The sequence below is a fragment of the Acomys russatus genome, chromosome 4 (assembly GCF_903995435.1).
Source record: "Acomys russatus chromosome 4, mAcoRus1.1, whole genome shotgun sequence".
Taxonomy (NCBI): Eukaryota; Metazoa; Chordata; class Mammalia; order Rodentia; family Muridae; genus Acomys; species Acomys russatus.
The window spans coordinates 26,844,159-26,865,571 of NC_067140.1; the positions used below are offsets into that span (position 1 = coordinate 26,844,159).

General features: G+C 53.4%; 1 protein-coding gene across 1 annotated transcript; it reads left to right on the forward strand.

Annotated features, from left to right (window-relative positions):
• Positions 1-110: 110 nt before the first annotated feature.
• Positions 111-21,409, forward strand: Col9a3 (collagen type IX alpha 3 chain). The gene is made up of 32 exons (XM_051143961.1): positions 111-232; positions 789-857; positions 1,974-2,009; positions 2,527-2,598; positions 3,108-3,161; positions 4,431-4,466; positions 4,715-4,738; positions 4,979-5,032; positions 5,341-5,394; positions 5,709-5,750; positions 6,700-6,756; positions 7,708-7,761; positions 8,292-8,345; positions 8,568-8,621; positions 8,825-8,878; positions 9,371-9,424; positions 10,117-10,170; positions 10,915-10,968; positions 11,078-11,131; positions 11,585-11,629; positions 11,758-11,811; positions 12,169-12,222; positions 13,166-13,219; positions 13,341-13,412; positions 15,083-15,118; positions 15,735-15,779; positions 16,883-16,915; positions 17,076-17,222; positions 17,328-17,382; positions 17,805-17,987; positions 18,948-19,025; positions 20,486-21,409. Exons 1-32 carry the CDS (start codon positions 167-169, stop codon positions 20,674-20,676), a joined length of 2,043 nt encoding a protein of 680 aa, XP_050999918.1. The 5' UTR covers positions 111-166; the 3' UTR covers positions 20,677-21,409.
• The last annotated feature ends 4 nt before the right edge of the window (positions 21,410-21,413 follow it).

Genomic DNA, 21,413 nt, shown 5'->3' on the forward strand with positions numbered 1-21,413 from the left:
CTTTCCAGCCCACACGGCGCCCCGCCGGCCCAGGTGGGCCAGCTGAATGGGGGGCTTGTGTACGGGCGGGGCGGGGCGGGGCGCACGGCCTCGCGCCGCCTCCAGCCCCTCTCCCCCACCCTGCTGCCCGCCGTCTGGCGCCAGCCGCTCAGAGCGCCCGCCAGCCATGACCAGAGCGCCTGCTGTAGCCCTGCTGTTGCTGGGGCAGCTTCTGACGGCCACCTCCCCGCAGGTGAGCGCTGGCCCGCGGGTGATGACAGGGTTGGGGATAGGGCTGGACGACGAACCGTGCAGTCTGGGACAACACCATCTCCCTGGGCCAACCCCGGAGTCCCTCTGCTGCGGGCCGTGGACCCTCGAGGACGTCGGTGGCAGCCTCGTTGCCGCCTCGCCGCTGCCTCGCTCTTGTGGCCGAGTTCTGGTGATGCAGCTGAGCCTCACGGATACCAGGTCACATAAGCCATGATCCTGGCTCCCACTTGTCTTCGTCCGGCTGGGTCAGGCTGCTGCCAAGCGCTGCTACCTCGCTTGGAACATACAATGTTGCCTTTGTTCTTGGAGACTTCCTGCGGGGCTGCGGCACAGCCGCTCCTGGCGCAAGAGAGGATAAACTGCCTCCGCGCCAGGCTCCAGCACAGGAGACTGGGGTTTTCTAAGGCAGGCAGGGGGAGGCGGGGGTGTCATGGGCCGCTGTCACACGCTCCAGAGTTACTTGGGCCGGGGAAGATGAGACAGGAGAGCTGATATGCTAGAAAGGAGGGCTACCTAATAACTTATCTCAATTTCAGAAAGTGGGACCTCGAGGCCCGCCTGGTCCCCAAGGGCCTCCTGGGAAGGCCGGCAAGGATGGCATCGATGTGAGTTGGGCAAGAAATGGGGAAGGCGCCCTGAGAGTCCTGGCCTTGTGATCACAAATCCAAGCCCGTCCTCTGCGCGCTGGGGTGGCACAGGGTACCCCAGTGGGGCAGATCGTGGAGTCCAGATGACAGGGTGGTCCTTGAGGTGCATGTGCTCCTGTATTCTAAGAGTGTGGGACGTGACTCTGGGGACCTGGGGGTCTTGCTGCGGCTGAGAATAGAGCCAGTCTTGGAGGGGGCTGGGGCCCAGCTTAGCCTCAGAGATGGTGCCTTTTGGGTGTATCATCCAGTTATGGCCCAAATAATTTGAGGAGGCAAGTGAAATCTTGCAGCTTGACCCCACCACGTCCCATCATCTGGAGTGGAAAGCTTCTCAGAGGGCCTTCTCCAGGAAGGGCAACCTCCAGTCATTCATGTTTTCCCCCTATGGACTCCATAGAGGGGTGTGAGAAGCTGCAGGAAGAGTACACTGAGCTCTTTTCGAGTTCCCAGAACCTAGCTCAGCAGTAGTGTCCACAGGCTCCCTCACAACCCTCCTGGACCACCATTTGGACCTAGGTGGCCCGGGACCTTTCCCTCGGGAACCCTTTGCTGTAGCTGAGCATCCAGGCTCAAAGGCTCTTACTTATAATAGTCTTAAAGTCTCATTTGAAAGATTCAGCACCCTAGCAGGTGTCCACGGAGGATGGAGCTAGTGGGATAGCTTTATGGAAAAGGGGGGTGGAGGTGGGGAGGGGAGTGGAGGAAGTGCCATCTCCCCAAAAGATGGAGTCAAGGTGCCGTCCATCAGCTAGCTAGCCACAACCACACCCACTTTCTATAAAGCTCTTAGGTTGGTCAGAAGGACTAAATGGGAGTATTTCTTGGAGGCTACTGTGCCCTTGTGTTCCCCTGTGATCCCCAAATGCTGTGTAGCTGAGCCTAGTTGTAGCTCACCCCATCCCTGTCTAGACTTCAGAGGACCCCCAGGTGTAGATGAGAGGGTATGGGGACCCCCACAATGTCTCCATGGGCCAAGCTTCCAGGACTGGATTGGGGAATGGCCCAGCTCTGGGAGGTAGGAGTGGAGGAGGTCCTATTTTCAGGAGTTACATGTGCTTATTTTCATTTTCACAGGGAGAAGCTGGCCCTCCAGGTCTGCCTGGCCTTCCAGTAAGTGTCCCTTTCCCAACCTGCAAGGGAAAGATGGACACAGAAATCGAAAGATTGCTGATGCCTTGTCCTCAGTGCCATGGGCTTATGCTCCTCAAGGAGAGGCCTGAGGGCAGAGCCGAGAGGAGGATGGGAGGAGAGGGATGGGACTCTGTGCTGGATCTGGCTGAGTCTGCCTGGAGGCCTTCTTTGTGCCAGAGGAGGGAGACACTACCACCCTGTGGTCTCTCCGCTGTGCCTGTGTGGGTCTCCTCACCTTGGTTGAAGATTCAAAGCCTACTGGCATTCCTCCGGAACAGGGGCCTGTTGGTCTTTTGCTGGGGAAGAGGGGGGGCCTGGATCTGTTTGATGAACATCCAGCAGACGCAGTGAGAGTGGGATAGTCTTCTGAGGTCCAGCAGGGCAAGGCCCCCATCACCATGGCTGGCTAGGACCCAACATCGAGAGGCCTTGTCTTCCTTGGTGGAGTCTAGAGCCAACTATTTCTTGCATAACTCCATCCTTTCGTCCCATCCAGGGGCCCAAAGGGACCTCAGGGAAGCCAGGGAAGCCAGGAGAAGCAGGACTGCCAGGACTGCCTGGTGTGGATGTGAGTGTACCCTCCCACTACATCCCTACCTCACCTCACCCCTGTCTGTCCCAGCCCAGCTAGGGGTCAGGCTTTCACTGCGATTCTGCAGCTGGGCTTATTCAGGCAGGAAACCTTGTCCTGACAGAAGTTACAGTAGTTCCCAGCGGGGGTCCCTGGCCTTCATCCCAGACGCTGCCAGCTCCTGGCTGGGACAGAAGACCTATCAGCTCTTACTGAGCAAGAACAAGTGCCCATTGTCGGGCTTCCTGCAGCATGCTGCTCCACATGGGTGTTTCTCCAATGATGCCTTGATGGATAGTGGTGCACTCAAGGCCCTGGCTCTGGGACCAGCCAGGCAGGATCCGAGGACCGAGCTACCAACCTGCTTGTTTAGTCGTCACAGGGCTCCCTTGGTTTAAAAAGGCTTATTCTTCCCACGGCATGGCGCGTCCTTCTCATTTGGTGGCTTCTGGAGCCAACACCCCCCCCCCCACACACACACACACACATTCCTTCTCCCTCTCCAGGGTTTGACAGGGAGGGATGGACCTGCAGGACCCAAAGGTGCCCCTGGGGAACGGGTAAGTGTCTCAGTCCCAGTGGCTGCAGTCCTGAGGTAAGGTGGTTCACAAGGCCATCGGGAGGGAGGTTCTGTGGGTGACGTCCATGACTGTGTATGCTGGGCCTATCCCATTGCTCCTCTTCAGGAGAGGATACTGAGTGGACAACCCTTGGGCCCTCCTCCCCTACAATCCCACAGCTCCACCTGGTCTGAGTCATCTTGGCATTCACATCATGGCAGAGGAGCTGGTGTGGTGATGGGGGCATAGGTGGGGATGAGCCCCAGGTGTCCCCCATCTCAGTATCTCTGGCTGGCCCTAAGGCCCTGGGTGAAGCAACACACTGAGGAGCCACTACACACTCCCTGACTCTGACCATCCTCACTGAATCCCTCACTCACTAGCAAATTGGTTCTCTCTTTCCACTGCTTCCGAGGGCGGAGCTCTGCTCACAATTCTAGTTTGCCCCAGGAGAGGTGGTCCTGAGCACAAAGCACCTCAGAGAGCAAGAGGGGTGGGAGAGCACAAGGACATAGCTAGCATGGAAAACTCTGATGTGTGGAACACCTGAATGAAACAAGTAACTGGTGGCCAGCAGGGCTGCTACTGGTTAGCCTTGGGTGGGCTGGTCCTAGGCTGTCTGGGGGATACTGCTTACTGTGTAAGGACCAGCATGTACCCCCTTCTTGGCAAACCAGCCATTTCAGACCCTGCCTACCAAGCCAGTAGTTCCCTCACAAAAACTGAGGCCTGAAGTCTCAGCAACCTTTGCGGGCTAGCGTTGGCACAGCTTCCTGGAAGACAATCTGGGGTCTCTGACTGTGTGGCTCATGCCTGGCTTTGTGTCTTGTCCTCCTGTTGGTTCTGCCCACCTACTGGCAACTTTCTTGGGCAAGGTTTTTCTTTATACTCACCCAGATTTCTAGGACAGCAAAACCTCACAGAGCCTCACTTTTCTATAGAGGTTTCTCTCCCTGATCCTCACCTTGACAAGAGTTAAGACTTAGGCTCTGGGGCTGGAGAGATGGCTCAGAGGTTAAGAGCACTGGCTGCTCTTTCGGAGGTCCTTAGTTCAATTCCCAGCAACCACATGGTGGCTCACAACCATCTATAATGAGATCTGGTGCCCTCTTCTGGTGTGCAGGCCTACATGCAGGCAGAACACTGTATATATAATGGATAAATAAATCTTTAAAAAAAAAATTTAGGTTCCAAAGGAAAGAAAACGGGTTTGCACACGGAGGCTAGAGTTTCTTTCTTGTGTACTCTGACCCCTGTTTTCCTATTCAGGGAAGTCTAGGACCCCCGGGGCCACCAGGACTTGGGGTAAGTGCCATCCTCTCCTCTCCATGGGGTTTTCATTGTGGTGTGACATGCCTGGGGCATCCCTTGCAGCCTCTCCTGTGGCCTGGGCTCTGGCCTGGAGGCCTGGCGCTTTACCTGGCCTATGACCTCTGAGTTAGTGAGTGTGGTTCTCACAAACCAGGTACCTCACTTTCCCTGGACCACCACCTTGCACTGCCTTGCGAGCATCAGGGCCAACCTGTGCTCTGACCTTATTCTTGGCTTTGCAGGGTAAAGGCCTCCCTGGACCTCCGGTGAGTATTCACCACCCTTGGCCCCTCCCGAGTGTGTAAGTTCCCAGAGCAGCCCTCACTGAAGCCCGCTTTGTCGAGGATAGCCCAGATCGTGGCAGAGAGGTCTTCTTAGGACGCAGCCTGACTACTTCACACATGGAATCCTGGCCTTTAAAAGGGCAGACACTCCTGGTGGGGTCACAGGTTGCCCATCTTCCTCTTTTTTTTTTTTTTTTTTTAATTTTTGCCTCTTTCCTCCAGGGAGAGGCAGGAGTGAGTGGCCTCCCAGGCGGGATTGGTCTGCGTGGACCCCCGGTGAGTGACTATTTTCTGCCTTCCCACACTGCCACTGCGTGCAGGATGCGTTTCTCCTTTTACTTACCTTCACCCCATCCCCTCCATCTTCCTTGTACATTGTTTCCTCACTGTGCCCCCAACGCCCCTGACTTGGTGGGTACTGACAGAAGCCCAGGCAGAGAGGCACCCGTGACTCAGGGTGGCAGATAGATAGATACCCTCCAGTCAGGGAGGATAAAGGGCTTTGTAGTATCCTCCACTTTGGGGAAAGCTGGTGACCTCACTCAGTGGGGCAGGTTCTTCTCTGAGTCATGAATCCTCCATAGGGACCCTCTGGACTCCCAGGCCTGCCTGGCCCCCCAGGACCTCCTGGACCACCTGTAAGTACTGGAGAGGGGGCTCTGTCAGACATCCTAGACTAACTGGGCTAGGCCTCACCTTAATCCTTGCCCTGGCTCTGTGCCATTCCCCAGAAGCAGGCGGGAGACAGGGGTGGGGGTAGGGGGCTGCTCTAGCATTCAAGGTCACCTTGCCCCAAGGACAGATGATCTCTGTTGTCACCCAGTGACAATGCAGCAATGGCTCACTCTGGCCACTGGGGAGAGATGATTGAGGGTTTCAAGCCCCCTGTTAGATCAAAGTCAAGGACAGATGGGGGGGGCGTGCATACCAACTGCCTCTCTGTATGTTCAAGGGAAACCCTGGAGCCCTCCCTGAAGGTGCTACTGATCTGCAAGTATGCATTTGTGGTGATTATGGGGGGCTATGGTGGGGATGTTCCTGCTTTGGAGGAGGAGTCTTGCCTGAGGCCACTGCTTGGCAGGAAGGGTGAGAGTGAGGGTGAAGGTGGAGGTGGAGGTGGCCGGGTGTCTTGCAAGAAGGTATTCCTACTCCTAGAGGGACCTGCTTCTCTGGGCACTGGGCACATGCCTGGCCTCATCTGTGTTGTCCCTAACAGAGCTACTATTCACAGGGAGGTGACACCTAATCAACAGAATTCCCGCAGGGGGCAGCCACTGCACTGGGTGGCTAACCCACCTAGTCTGCTGCAGGAGGTTTCTAAGTCCCAGGAGAGAGTTTGTGTCTGGTTTCATTCCCAACTGGATGCAGTTTTATTTAACACTGATGACCATCTCCCCCCTCTCACCCCCCCCCCCCCCCACCGTGTCCCTCTCCCATTCTTCTCCCTCTTCGCATTCAAAGTAGGGTTTTTCTAAGTGAGGATAGTGTTGAGCCTCTGGGACGGGGCTGGTGGGTAGAAGTCAACATGTTCAACCTTGCCAGGTCAGTGTGGCGTTTCCTGGTGTCTGGCATGGGGATATGCTGTGAAAGCAGAGCATTAGCTAGTACCATTGGTTGAGCTCACAGGGCATTCCTCAAACAGCCAGTAGGTGCTTGGTCACAAGGTGAAGGCCTCTTTGTGGAGCCTGCAGCCACTATGTAAATAGCTGCTTTGAGGGCGTCTGTAGAGAAGTCTGTGAGAGAAGGTGACTGGCTGCAGCCCAGCTCCCCGCAGTCGCCACGCCTCATGCCCAGCACTGAATGGGGCCCTGTCTAGGCTTGTCCACAGTCTCCACTGCTGGCAAGGTGGTCCTTCTCAGTTCTCCCACCCCCTTGCTGCTGGTCTCTTTTGGGGTCCTGCTTCATTTGTCTTGGAAGGATCTGACCCCTCTGTTTTTCAACAGTGTCCTGCCATCTGCCCTCCAGGTCCCCCTGGTCCCCCAGGAATGCCAGGGTTCAAGGTGAGTGGGCAGCTGTGGGCGAGAGGCTGAGTTCACTTTTCCGCTATAGAAACCATTGGGTCCCCACATGCTGTGGAGTTTGGGGCTTTAGAAAATCCGAGCTGTGTTGTGGTGCACGCCTTTAATCCCAGCACTCGGGAGGCAGAGGCAAGTGGATCTCTGTGAGTTCTAGGCCAGCGTGGTCTACAAAGTGAGTCCAGGACAGCCAAGGCTAACATAGAGAAACCCTGTCTCAAAAAACCAACCCCCCCAAAAAAAAGAAAGTCTGAGCCGACATGCAGACATCCAGTTAGACCAGCACCATTTGTTGAGGTGCTTTCTTTCTTTTTTCTATTGTATGGTTTTGGCTTCTTTGTCAAAAATCAAGTGTCTGTAGGTGTGTGGGGTTTATTTCTGGGTCTTCAATTTGATTCCATTGATCAACCTGTCTGTTTTTGTGCCAGTACCATGCAGTTTTTATTGTGGAGTTGGTGCGGGGGGGGGGGGTCCCCTAATCTGAAGAGTAGGGGGAGGAGAAAGGGAGACTGGGAGGAGAGGAGGGAGGGGCTATGATGGGGATGCAAAATGAATGAATACATAAATTTAAAAATAGCAAATAAAAACAAAGGAGGAAGATCTGAGTCTAGACCTATATTGTTAGTGGGGAGCAGAACTGCCCGTGATCTCTTCTTCTCTGGAAGCTGCTGTGACCCGAGTAGACCTGGCCTAAGAGGTCAGAGGAGGCAGAGACAGATAGGAGGCAGGGCTGTTCCTAACCCATACTTGTGGGGGCCCTTGGGAAGCATAGTCACAAACCCTCTTGGGCCTCAGTTTCCCTGTCTGGTTCCAGGCCTTGGCCTCTCACTGTCGTGAGCTGCTGTCCTTGACTGGCTGCACAGACCTTGATTCTGTGTAGGCGGGTGGTAGGACACCCATGAGTATGGGGACTGTGACTTCCATGTTTGTTTTCAGGGGCCTACTGGCTACAAAGGGGAACGAGGAGAAGTTGGCAAAGACGGTGAGAAGGTAAGATGCCGTCCACATATGATTGACTGGCCTAGAGCAGCCATGGGCTGGAGAGATGGCTCAGAGGTTAAAGGCACCAACTGCTCTTCCAGAGGTCCTGAGTTCAATTCCCAGCAACCACATGGTGGCTCACAACCATCTATATATAGTGTGATCTGATGCCCTCTTCTGGCCTGCAGGTGTACATGCAGGCAGAGCACTGTATACATGATAATAAATAAATAATAAATCTTTTTTTAAAAAAAGAAAGAAAAGAAAGAACAGCCCATAGTGAGAGTGGTGGCTGCTGGGACTCCATAGAGGGAAGGGACTGGGACCTCGTGGCTTCTCCTAGGTAGGTCCCTGATGCCACCATGGTCTGTGTGGCCTTTTCACAAATGTAGACATCCTCACGTCATTCAACCTCCATGGCTCAGCTGTGAAGTAGGAGTGTTGCCCATTGTGGTGCAGGCTCGTGGGAGGGGACCAATGGGCAATGGAAGATGCTAGAACTGGGGTGAACTGGCTGACTGCTACTCTCTCTGTTGTAGGGTAATCCTGGCCCCCCTGGGCCTCCCGGCATCCCAGGCACTGTGGGGCTACAGGTGAGACTTGGGAGGAGGGAGGGAGCCCCTATGGTGGTCACCCCAAGGGAAGTTAGTTTAGACCTCAGGGGCAGTTAATCAGCTTTTGAGAGACAGTCACAGCCAGGCTGGCGCCAAGGCCTCAGCTGAAGTCAGGCACCTTTAGGGAAGATGCAAGGCCTGTGGTAGCTTTTTAGGTAGATGTCCTGTCTGGGCACTGTAGCTCTGGTTCTGTCCCCTCAGGGCCCACGAGGATTACAAGGACTTCCAGGGCCACTCGGGCCCCCTGGGGACCGGGTAAGTGCTGCTGGATCTATGGGGCTGTGGGTCAGCTGAGATCAGCCCTGGTAGTTGGGTACCTGGGGATGGTCATAACCAGACTCCGCCTCAGCACCCAGCATCACAAGGCTGCCCTGGCTCGTAGCTTGAGGCTGGGCTTGAGCCTCCCTCTGGCTATCTGTTCCTGTGGGAGGACTTCAGATACCTTCTCTCCTTTACAGGGTCCCATTGGGTTTCGGGGGCCCCCTGGGCTCCCAGGAGCACCTGGGAAGGCGGTATGTATCTACCTAGGCTGGAGGGTGGGCCTCACACCAGCCCAGGCCCTCTGACCCCTGTGTCTTGCCATTCTGCTGCTGAGTCACATCCATGTCACTCTTGTCCTGCTGGGCTGCCCCTAGCTCTGTCCCAGGATGAGCTGACCATAGATACATTGGGGGACTCACTCAGAACATACCAAGGCATGGTATATCTGTGAGGTCCAGGCCATGTGGTGGCATAGCTAGGTGACAGCACAGCTGGAGCACGGGGCATCTGGCCTTCATGAGAGACCTGCCTCCTTTGTTGTCTGGATATGAGCTGGGGTAGGGGGTGGGGGTAGTGACCTGTCACTGTCTCATGTGACCTGCAGCAGGAGGCTGCCTCTGACCAGCTCTAAGGGGCCAAACCAGGCAAAACCTGGAAGGGCTTCAGCCAAAGCCTACAGCTTCCCTGCTTTCTCTGTGTTGTTGACACTGTCCCTACCCTCCCCCCGATTGTTATTTTTTTAGGGTGACAGGGGTGACAGGGGTCCAGAAGGGTTCCGTGGCCCTAAGGGTGACCTGGTAAGTGAGAGGGAGCTTTGGTCTCTGGACCTTTCTGTGAAGAAGCTGATCTGATTCCTGTGGGTGGGAGTGGACTGTCCATGCTATACCCTATCCCGGAAGGGGAAGAGGTATAAGCTGCTGCTAGAAATGGGACCTGAACCTGAAGGGTCCCAGCCCTCTCTCCCTGTGTCCCCTATAAACACCCAAAGCCCATATAAGAGACTTTGGGTCCCTCCAGAGCAGCCAGCAGTGAGAAACTCCGAGCAGAGGCCGGAGCATGGGCCACTGAGCTCAGATTCTGGCTCTAGCTCAGACTGGGGTGCTAGGCAGGTAGTTTCCTTCCTCTGCTTCACAGATGGAGGCTCTGCAATGAGACATCTGGACAGTAGCTAAGTAGACCCCCAGGTTTCTCATGAACAGAAAGTGGTCCACCAAACATACGCCTCTGGCAGCCTCCCCACCCGAGGCCGGCGGTTGAGCTGTGCTGTGGTGTCCACAACTCCCGAAGTTGCTGCATGCTCAAGAGGCCCTGGTTATGGAACCCCATCTCCGCTGGTTGGGATGAGCCATGACACGGTCCCCAGGGGGAAGCTCAGTACACCCCGATGTCCCAAAAGCTGGGCCTGTGCAGCTGGGCCTGTAGGGGGCGTGATGAGGCAGGAGCCCTTGGGGTCTCAACTGCAGCTGCTTCTGTCCCATGTTTCCTTTAGGGCAGGCCTGGTCCCAAAGGAATCCCCGGAGTAGCTGGACCAGGTGGAGAGCCAGTGAGTATCTCAGATGGCGCCAAGCATGGTGTCATGGCCACATGGGCTGCCCCACCAGTGCTACTCCCCTTGGCTGAGCTGTGGCCGTGTGTACCCATTCCCTTAGGGTCTCTTTCCACAGCCCTTTCCACTCACAGAGCCCTGCTTTACAGCTGTATGACCCGTGGTGGGGGTCAGAGGGTCCCTACTCCAAACGACCTGTACTGTATGGCATCTAACCTGCCAGTACCCCCTTGCCATTCGAACCGCTATGCTTTGTCAGCTCCCAGAAGCCCTAGCACCCCAAGCATTGCTAGAAACACACAGTAGCACTCACCAGCCACCCCAGTACTCCCCAACAGCACCCAACAACTGTTCTAGCAGCCCCAGAAATCCACAGCATTCCCAGCAGCCCCAGCAGCTCCCAGCAGCCTGGAACACCTCCGCACAGCAGCTCACATCTCCCTTTCACTCCAGAGGGAAGCTCTGCAGTTGCCGTAACCCTACAGAAATTGGTAGTCTGGGATCAGGCTTATCTGGCATCTGAGAAGAAAGGGTGGTGGACAGAGCCAGCCCGCATAGATGGGGTGCTGAGGGTCCTGGACATCCATCTGTGCATTCCCTTGCACGGTCTCTGAGGGTAACGGAATTCCAGGTAGCCAGGAAAACACAACCACTGTTAGGGACTCAAGATGTTTTTAATTCATAGGGTAAGAAAGGAGTGGTTCTCTGTCTGAGGGGCCTAACACTGTCCCTTGTCCTCAGGGCATGCCAGGCAAGGATGGAAAGGATGGTGTGCCAGGACTTGATGGCGAGAAGGTTGGTGCCTGGCAGGATGCATGCCGGGAGGAGGTGGAGAAGGAGTTCAGCTTCCCGAGGCTTCAACATGGCATTATTTTTTCTCATACCCTAATCCCTGTCCTTACAGGGAGAGGCTGGCCGCAATGGTGCGCCAGGAGAGAAAGGCCCCAATGGGCTGCCGGTGAGTGTCCAAGCTAGGGGGGATTATTGCTCTGCAGTTAGCGCCTACAGTCGTGTGCTAGTAGACAGGGGCCTACTTGAGCATATCTGTCCCCTGTGGGACAAGTGCAGATGAGCCTGTATTTGTTCTGGATGTTGTGGGGTCACCCCAGTGGGTCCTGCCTTGGAGTGCTGGAAGGGGCTCTGCCTCAGGCTAGGGAGACTGTGAGAGTCAGCTTTACCCCTGGGGTCAGCTTGACCCTTCGGGGAGCATTCCGCCTGGTCTGTGCACACTTCCCACGTGCACACTATGCAGCCACACTTGTGAACATTCTCTGCATGCGTCCCCTCTGTGGGCTCAGCGGGCTTGGCCCTGACCCTAGCCCTAGCGCTAGCCCTAACCCAGACTTTAGCCTTGACCCAGCCTGTTGCCTTGACTTCAACCCTGACCCTAACCCTGATTCCTGTCCTGCAGGGGCTCCCTGGTCGAGCAGGGTCCAAAGGCGAGAAGGGAGAGCTGGTAAGTAGCTGCTTCCCGCCACCCCCACCTCCACCCCCACCCCCACCCCGGAGAGGGGAGGCACAGCATGTAGTGCTCTGGTGGGGGACAGAGGGGACATAGCACTCACCATCTCCTCATTTCTCCAGGGTAGAGCTGGGGAGCTGGGTGAGGCTGGCCCCTCTGGCGAGCCAGGTATTCCTGTGAGTATCCACAACCCTTCCCTGTGTGGACATAGGAGGACATTGCCCTTCCCCTCCCCCTACCTTTATGTGCACACAAGGATTCTACTCCTCCAGAGTGTGTCCAGGGAAAGTCTGCCCTCTCTGCATACGTGTAGGAGTACCTTGTCCCTTCCCCATGTGTACACAGCAACCCTGCCCTTTCCCTGTTGTATATGGAGACTCTGCCTTGTCTGTGCATGCTGGGGTACACAGGCACTCTGCCCCCTTTCTGTCTGTACATGGGAACTCTTCTCTTCCCCCCATGTGTACACAGGGCCTTGCCCCTTCTCACATATGTCATAGGGGATCCTGCCCTCACCCTTTCTTTCCTTACAGGGAGATGTTGGTGTTCCAGGGGAGCGTGGTGAGGCTGGTCACAGGGGCTCAGTGGTGAGTGGGAGGACACAGGACCCCTGGGAATCTGGGAATGGGCACAGAGACAGTTTATGGGTGAGAAGGGGTAGCACTTAGGGTATATAAATGGGCCAATTCGAGGGCTGGAGAGATGGCTCAGCAGTTACGAGCACCGGCTGCTCTTCCAGAGGTCCTGAGTTCAATTCCAAGAAGCCACATGGTGGCTCACAACCATCTATAATGAGATCTGATGCCCTCCTCTGATGTGCAGGTGTACATGTGGACAGAGCACTATATACATAATAAATAAATAAATATTAAAAAAAATAAATGAGCCAATTCCTTGAAGCCTGGGACTAGTAGGAGATGCGTGGATCTTGCCTTCTTTCTCCTTCACCCTCTGGAATAATGATGCCATGCTGGGCTACCCTAACCTAGATTCTTCTTTTTTGTTTTTGTTTTTGTTTTGTTTTTCAAGACAGGGCTTCTCTGTGTAGCCTTGGCTGCCCTGGACTCACTTTGTAGACCAGGCTGGCCTCAAACTCACAGGGCCTCCCAAGTGCTGGGATTAAAGGCATATTGCCACCACCACCCAGCAACCTCAGATTCTGTATGCCACAGTGCAGCAGAGACGCTGGCAGATATAAATGGAAATTCCCAAGTACTGTAACCAGTGGGCTCAGTCTTCTCTGGGGTCCTGTGAAAGGCACTGCACATCAGCACCCAACAATGAGCCAGCCTGAGAGTTTGGGTATAGACTATGTCTAAACCCTGAGATCCACTCCCCACACTTAATTGCTCCACAAGGTGTCTGTGCTTGTGCTTCCAAGCCTAGTCAGTCGGGGAGATGGCTCAAGACTCATTCATTGTCAGCCCAGATCCCCATGGAGACACATCTGGGCTTTCTGAACCACAGAGTCTCAGGGCCTCCAGGGACTCCCTGAACCTCACAGTATACACTCATATCTTGGTCTTTTAGGGGGCCCTTGGCCCACAAGGTCCTCCTGGGGCCCCTGGTGTCCGTGGCTTCCAGGTGGGTAAAGTTGGAATAATGGTTTGAGCCAGTGCTGTGAACTCTGGTTGGCTGGGGAAAGGGGGAACCCTGGCTGCGTTCTTGTGAGTGCTAACTAGATGGGATCTTACCCAATTCACAGGGCCACAAGGGCAGCACCGGAGACCCTGGCCTTCCAGGCCCCCAAGGCCTACGGGGTGATGTGGGTGACCGGGTAAGTGTCCTTCTCTTGTGCTTTCCTGCCCTAACCAGTCTTCTCAGACATAAGCCACCTGCAAGGTACTTTTTCCCATGATGGTGGCAGGGACAATGACCAGGTGCCTTTGATCTTTGTTCTTCTTGGGCAAGAGGGGGTCTAGAATCTTCATGGCTCTATCCTATGCCCTGCAAGCAGGCATAGAAGAACCAATAATTGGGCAGAAGCAGTAACTTGAGGCTCTAGTGTCTTGAGGGCTGCCTGTTGTGTGTGAGCTGAGACCCGAATGACTGCAGTACTCCAGATGTGTAATTTCCCAAGACTCTGCTGCTGCTTCTATAGCAGCCAATGATACTGGTGTTCTGCAGGGCCAGGGCCCAGGGGGTTGTGGCTTACTCAGGTCCTCACTGGTTAGTAGGTAAGGCATGGGGTCCCTTGGGATGGGTCTGGGGGGGTCTGGTCTGGGGCCTAGGCCATATGTCAAGTCTTTAGGGGCTATGTGATTGCTTTCTTGGTCCCCACTTGGGGACAAAGCATTCTTCAAATATGTACATGCAACTATTGGAGGCTCTAGGGCACCACTACAGACATGGGGAGCCACAGAAACCACCACCACACAGCCAGTGCTTTATTAGTCTCTAGGCAGGAAATTCCAGGAGGTAGGAAGCTTGCCAACAACTTGGAAGGCTCTAAACTAGTAGAGGGAAAAGCTTGCTGGTAGCAGTGCTGGTGCCTGCCCCAGGCCCAGTGGGGAGGGGACATCGTGTTGGTTTTTTTCTTCCTTGGATAGTTCTTGACTTTGCTTTCAGATTTAATTCTGGAAAAAAAAAAAAAAAAAAAGATTCATAGCTGGGCGGTGGTGGTGCATGCCTTTAAACCCAGCACTCAGGAGCTCAGAAGGCAGAGGCAGGTGGATCTGGGTGGAGTTTGAGGCCAGCCTGATCTACAGAGTTCCAGGACAGCCAGCTCTACAAAGAGAAACTTTGTCTCGAGAAAAAGAAAGAAAAAAGTGTTTATTTTATGTTTCTGAGTGTTTGCCCACATGTATATATGTGCACTATGTGCAAACAAGAGCCCAGAGATGTCAGAGGAGGGTGTCAGATTCCCCGGAACTACAGTTAAGAGATGGATGTGAGCCACCTGATGCAATGCTGGGAGCCAAACCCAGATTGTCTACAGGAGTAGCTAGTGTTCTTCATAGCTGAGCTCCAGTCTTCACTAAGCACACATTCCACCATATAAGTAAATATCTCTCTCTGTCTCTGTCTATCTTCTCTTCTCCTCTCCTCTTCTCTCTCTCTCTCTCTCTCTCTCTCTCTCTCTCTCTCTCTCTCGTGTGTGTGTGTGTGTGTGTGTGTGTGTGTGTGTGTGTGTGTGTCTGTATGAGAGAAAGTGTGAGAGTGAGAGAGTGCGAACTACACAAGTCACTGTCCACTGAGAGTGATGGGCAGCTGTTGTCCAGGGAAAACTGACCCCTGAAGGATACATGGGGCGTGGTTGGCTGTATGCTGCTGTTATCTGTGGACTCAGGTTTGGCAGCTGGGGCTGGAGTGATGGTTCTAAACCCCCTGCCATCGGAGGAATTTTCATGCCTACTAAAGGTGGGATCCCTGCCTCAGCTATGCAGGGCAGTGGCAACCCATGGGAAACCCCAAGATTCCTCTAATCAGAACCTTCTCTCTGCCTAGGGTCCAGGAGGTGCTGCAGGCCCTAAGGGAGACCAGGTGGGAAGAAGTCAGCTCTAGGTCATTTGGCTGCGGGTCTACATCTTGCTCCTGTTTTCCTCCACCCCTGGGCACCGGAAGGGACAAAGTCAGCTGCTTTACACTACCAGATGATCACTATATGATCCCGGGTGCAAAAAAAAGAAAAAAAGAAAAAAAATACTACCACTGATTAAGGAAACTGACTTTGGAAAAGGAATGAAGTCTGGGCTCTAAGACTTATGTTGCACAAGCTGGCTAGTTAGAGCTATGTGGCTTCTCTCTGAAGCCCTCCTCCCCCCCCCCCCCGAAAGAGCTCAGGGAGGGCGGGCTGTGGTGGGTGCTGCAGCCCACCCTGGCAATGAGTGTTCCCTCTTCTCTGGGTGATGCAGAGCGTTTTCATCTAATGCCATCAAGGTGCTACTAGCAGGAACACATCACTGTGCAAATATGTGACTTCAGTTTTGTAGTCCTTTTGGGCTGTGGCTCTTGGGTTCTCATGTTGCTTCATATTGGGGGCTCCTTCTAGTACAGGATCCTGGCCTGGCCTCTGGCCTCAGTCTTAGGATCAGCAATAAAGAGACAAGTGGCTTGAGGTAGGGAGGAACCAACAGTAACATTAGTGTTTCATCCTCAGGGCATTGCAGGCTCTGATGGTCTTCCAGGGGACAAAGGAGAGCTGGTGAGTATGGCTGCACCCCTTACTGCCAACTAAGAGCCACCTGCTCAGTTTGGGTGGGGACTGTCCCACTAATGAGGTATCTGAGGATGGCAGGGAACGTATAAGGAGCACCCACCACCATGCACCCAGGCCTTGCCGTCCTGTGTGTGCTAGGTCCCTGCTGAGGTGTAGACCTCATCACATTCTGCCTAGGGAAGTCACCTTTGCTTGAGTCAGCCACCACTGAGGTCTCAGCAGAGAAAACCTCACTTTCACAGAGCCAGAAGTGGAGTCTATTATAAAATAGAACCCTTACCATGTCACTCACTCACAGCATTCCTGAAGGCACCAGGAATAGAACTGCCTCGGGGCTCAAATGGAAAGTCCTTTATGGCTTCAAGGTGGCTGGGGATTTCTATTCTATGGTGACATCTTTCCTTATTTTTGTCCAAGTGACACAGAGCAAGCCTAGCTTCAGGGACTGTGCTGTCAGGGAGCAACTGGTGGCCACTGTGGAGGACTTAGGCCTTTAATGCAGATCTTCCCAGTTGACTGTTCTTTATTTTGGCAAATTCTTGACAGAGCCTTTGAGTCAGCCCCACCCAATCAGCCTTAAACTGATGGAGTGGTAGGCAGTAGTTGTGTGGGCACCAGAGCCGTGCCAACTAGAAGCCTCTGTGTGATGCCAGTTGCCATAATGGTGAGCCAGGTGGTCACTTCACCACTTGCCCTTTCGTGCTTTATATGTGGAGAGTGAGCTCACAGTCGTGAGCAGAGCCCCACATGGGCCCAGTTGATCTACTTACACACTTGGGGCCAATCATTTCTGAGGTGACAGCTAGGCCTCTGAGTTCTGAGTCGCTCGGCTCAGCATCTGTGGTACCACAGTGAAAACACTGCGAGGAAGCAATGCAGACGGGTGTGAGAACAAATACCATGCAGCCACTAAAACCAAATTTCAGGGGGAAAGGTGTTGAAATTGTACTGGTAAGTGAAAGGGAAGAAAGAACCTTGCCAGTGTGTCCATGGGTAAAGGGCTTGAGTCCTGTCTCCACTGACCATGTGCCAGGTTGGTTTTTAGAGCCACTTCCACATGTTCCCTCCCGCCCACTTCCTCTTCACAGGGTCCTAATGGCCCCGTTGGACAAAAAGGAGAGGTGAGTACCTGAAAGATGCTTTCCCATGGAGCCCATGGTGGGTAGTTGCCTTGAAAGGTACTGCCTAGATGTGACATCTGGTGACCAGTGACTCCAGAGGCAGGTCCAGGCCTTCCAGAGGAAGGCTCACTCTGACCTCCTTCCTTTTGTTTTTCTACAGTCTGGCAGCCGAGGGGAATTGGGCCCCAAAGGCATCCAGGGTCCCAACGGCACCAGTGGAGTCCAGGGTGTGCCTGGTCCCCCAGGCCCACTGGGCCTCCAAGGCGTGCAGGGCGTTCCAGGCATCACAGGAAAGCCTGGGGTTCCGGTTCGTAGCTTTTCCTTCCTCTGTGTCTGTGAACTTTTGGGAGTGAGGTGCTGTGTGTGTCAGGTGACTGCCCACCTGCTGATGTTGAGCCTGGGTGAATTTCAGGGCAAGGAAGCCAGTGAACAGCGCATCAGGGAGCTATGTGGGGGCATGATCAGCGGTGAGTCTCCTGGGAATACCCTCCCCCTCACACTGCCTCTGCCCCTTGGCTACTGTCCTTCCTGCCCTGCCTGTCCTCTGACCTCAAGGAGGTTTACCCTCTTCCCGGGGCTTAACATAGTGTAGGGTAGTCAGAGAAGCCCCCCAACTAACTACTGAGGGAAACAGTTCCCAGGAAGAACCCACTGTGTCCTTTGGCTGGGAGGGACACTTCCTCCACCAGCTTTGAACTCATTCCAGCATGAGATGTTCCAAGAGAAGGGGGCTCCCGTCTCCCCCAGCACACTCTAGAGCAGTTAATAACCACTTTTGGTCAATGAGTGAAAACTCCCTTCTGAGAGAGAGCTGGCTGTGTTGTACTTTGTGTGAAGATGTTTTGTAATTCTCTCTGAAGTACATGCTTGGCACCCTGTTTTCCAAAAGAGCAAATTGCACAGTTGGCTGCAAACCTGAGGAAGCCCTTAGCGCCAGGTTCCATCGGCAGGCCTGGTCCAGCTGGCCCCCCAGGGCCCCCAGGCCCTCCAGGATCCATCGGCCACCCAGGTGCTCGGGGCCCCCCTGGATATCGTGGTCCCACTGGGGAGCTAGGAGACCCAGGACCTAGAGGTAAGTAGTTGACCCCCAAGCAAGACATGGCCATGGTCCTGTGGTGGCACAGTCTCAGTTACGTGAAGAACCCTGGTTTTCTGCAGCACTTAGATGCTGAGATGTCCTCCTCCTGAGGTCCAGGGAAGAGAGGACCCCAGGGACAGTCAGGTAGAGATTGCCATTTCTACCCTTGATTGGCCTCATGGTCATAACACCTCAGAGCAGCACATTCAGGTTGGCCTGGTGTCCCCCAGCCTTACAGTCTACACAGCTCACCTAGAAATGCTATGAAGATGCAGTCAAACAGTCTGGCTATACCACATGCATAGAAAGACTCATTCAGGGAGAGGGCTGGGCCTTGGTGCTTTTGGGGCCAGCACAGTGAATTTCTTACCATTCGGTAGCAAGCACAGAATCTTAAATGTGATATTTTCCCTCAAACATGACCAGAACACAGTTTGTTAGGGATGTGAGCAATAAAAACAGGAGCCCACCAGTTTTCACTCAGGGGATATTTTAAAACACTCTGATGCCAGATGTGATCCCAGCACTTGAAATACTAAGGCGGGAGGATCACTGTGAGTTGGAAGTCAACATGGACTGTATAGTGAGTGAGCTCTAGGTCTGGACCACAGACTGAGACCTTGTCTCAATAAAAATAAAATAAAAATGAAGCCTCCTTTGATAAGCTATGGGTCAAAACTCATAGTGAACATATGAACACCAAATAACACGATTGTTTCAGAGGCATAAATATTTCAAACAAAACTAAAATCCCACCAGTGGTTTTGGAGGTAAGGGTAGTGTCACATGGTGTGCTGGAATGCAGGTATGGCACTCTGGTCAGACGTCCACTGAGCTGCACTTTTCACTGCAGGAAATGCTCAAAAGCAGCAAGCTCTGTGGAAACAGGCTGGAAAATGCCATCACGGTGGGTGGGCAGCTGCTCTAACTTGCCTGCTTCTTTCCTTCCTGCAGGGAGCCAGGGTGACAGGGGAGACAAGGGTGCAACAGGTGCAGGGCTGGACGGGCCTGCTGGCGACCAGGGGCACCAAGGTAGGCCACAGTCATCACACAGTCCTTCTGGGGAAGGGTTGGAAATGGTTTTCATTTGGCAAAACATTAAGGACCTGGTTAGGAACTGCTTTTATAATCTCTTTAGTATGTAAAAATAACAAATAATAATTTTTTTTTCTGTATCTAACTTTAGCTAAGTAGGTTTGGTTAACTTCTATCTTACTAAATATAAATATAATGTGCCAAAAATTATCTTCCTTGTAATTGACCACATATACATGAATGATTTTATTTTTGCTTTGTGTATGTGGGTACTTGTGGAGTCAGTTCTCTTCTGCTTTTATGTGGGTTCTGGCCATTAAATCTGAGTTCCAGGCTTATGGGCACAAACTTCTCCCTGCTGAATCATCTTGGCTTCCACATCTCAGTGCCTTACTGTAAAAGACTGAATGCTGTGGGCCAGGTGTGGTGGCGCATGCCTGTGACCTCAGCACTGAGGAGGAATTTATGCCATCTGCACCTGCCTATCCCATGGAGTGCTCCTCTTCGGGTTCCTCCAGATACAGGGGCAGATGTGTCTGTGTGACCCTTTCCTCCTCTGTGAGGTGTGCTGCTCTCCTCTGTGAGGTGTGCTGCTCTCCTCTGTGAGGTGTGCTGCTCTCCTCTGTGAGGTGTGCTGCTCTCCTCTGTGAGGTGTGCTGCTCTCCTGTGAGGTGTGCTGCTCTCCTGTGAGGCGTGCTGCTCTCCTGTGAGGTGTGCTGCTCTCCTTGAGGCACAGCTTCCCTTCTCTTCAAGGCATCTATGCCCCATCTACTTATTTGCTGTCCTGACTATCCTATTGGCAACCCCAGGCTGCATCTCCACCTGTGTGGCCTCAAGTACTGCTACCTCTAAGCTACCACTCCTAGCTGTGTCACATTTGGGTCATCTTACGTTGAATGCCTATGGCCCACTGACTAGCTAAAGCTCCTCAAGTTCCTCCCAGGCTGCCTGCCAACACCGAATATGCTTTTTTTTTTTTTTTTTTTTTTTTTAAAGATTTGTGTATTTTATGTACATGGGTGTTTGTCTGCATATAATCCTTCCACCAGAAAAGGCCATCAGATTCCATGAGAATTACATCAGACAGTTGTGAGGCACCATGTGGTTGCTGGGAATGGAACTCAGGACCTCCAGAAGAGCAGCGGTGCTTTTAACTGCAGAGCTATCTTTCCAGTCCCTCCAAATATGCTCTTCACATGCACCCCATGAGCCCTTGTGAGACAGAGTGCACTGTGTCTTCAGGACAGACTCTGTGTGGCTAGACTGGCCTCAGCTATACCTGCCCACCCCCTGCCCAGCCACTTGTCGTTGCCCTTGCTCTTTTGGGCGCTGTGCCCGAGCTCCTCATCTCTGACCTCCTGCACATTCAGAAGCAAGCCAGTAGAATCTTCCCAGTTCTGTGAATGGCTGCTGCTGGGGGTTCTCATGACCTCTAACCATACTCTCCTGCTTTCTAGGGGCTAAAGGTGTGCCTGGCATCAGCAAAGATGGGCAAGATGGTGCACATGGTGAGCCTGGCCTTCCTGGTGATCCTGGCCTTCCTGGAGCTGTTGGTGCCCAGGGAACCCCAGGGATTTGTGACACCTCAGCTTGCCAAGGAGCTGTGTTAGGAGGGGGTGGGGAAAAGGCAGGTCCTCGGAGCTCATAAACCATAACCTAAGTAGGGAGTGGATGACAAAGTATTCCAATAGGCAGCAGAGATCAGCCATATGGTTACCAGAAATGGACAGTATAGCTGGCTACAGTTGGCTAGTCCTTCCTGGCCTGCTGCCTGGGCCCCAAGAGCATCTACTGGCACCACTGTCGCTGTCCCATCTGCAGGATTTATGGCAGCCCATTCACCTGTGACAGCATACCTCAGACACAGGCCTTAGGGATGGAGACTTTAAACCCAGCATCTGGGAGGGATGGAGTATCTAAGAGTTTTGTACAATTCCATGAGATTAAAAACACTTGAGACTTGTTTACATAACATTTATATAAAGCCTATGATAGACTACCAATAAAGAGATCTGCTAACCCTTCAGATTAGCACTGGCTACAGTGATGAAGGTGAGGAACTTCAGTGTCTCCTTCACCTGCTTTTTATTGTAAACCTGTATCTCTGGCACCCAGTATTTATTGAAAGAACTGCATTGCCTCATCGCCTCAACAAATAAAGCTTCACTGGAAACGTGTTCCAAACATACAGTTTATTACACATAAGCAATGACTCACAATATGGAAATGTGGGCATTGAAGCAATCTACCAAGAAAATGTTTATGGGCAAAGGAGCTTTAAAAGAAGTCTCTGGAAAATTCTTAGCACAAGTTTTAAAATGGCACTGCATTTTCCAATGCAGAGTGCCATGAGACTGGAAATAGGGGGTGACAGAACAAATGAAA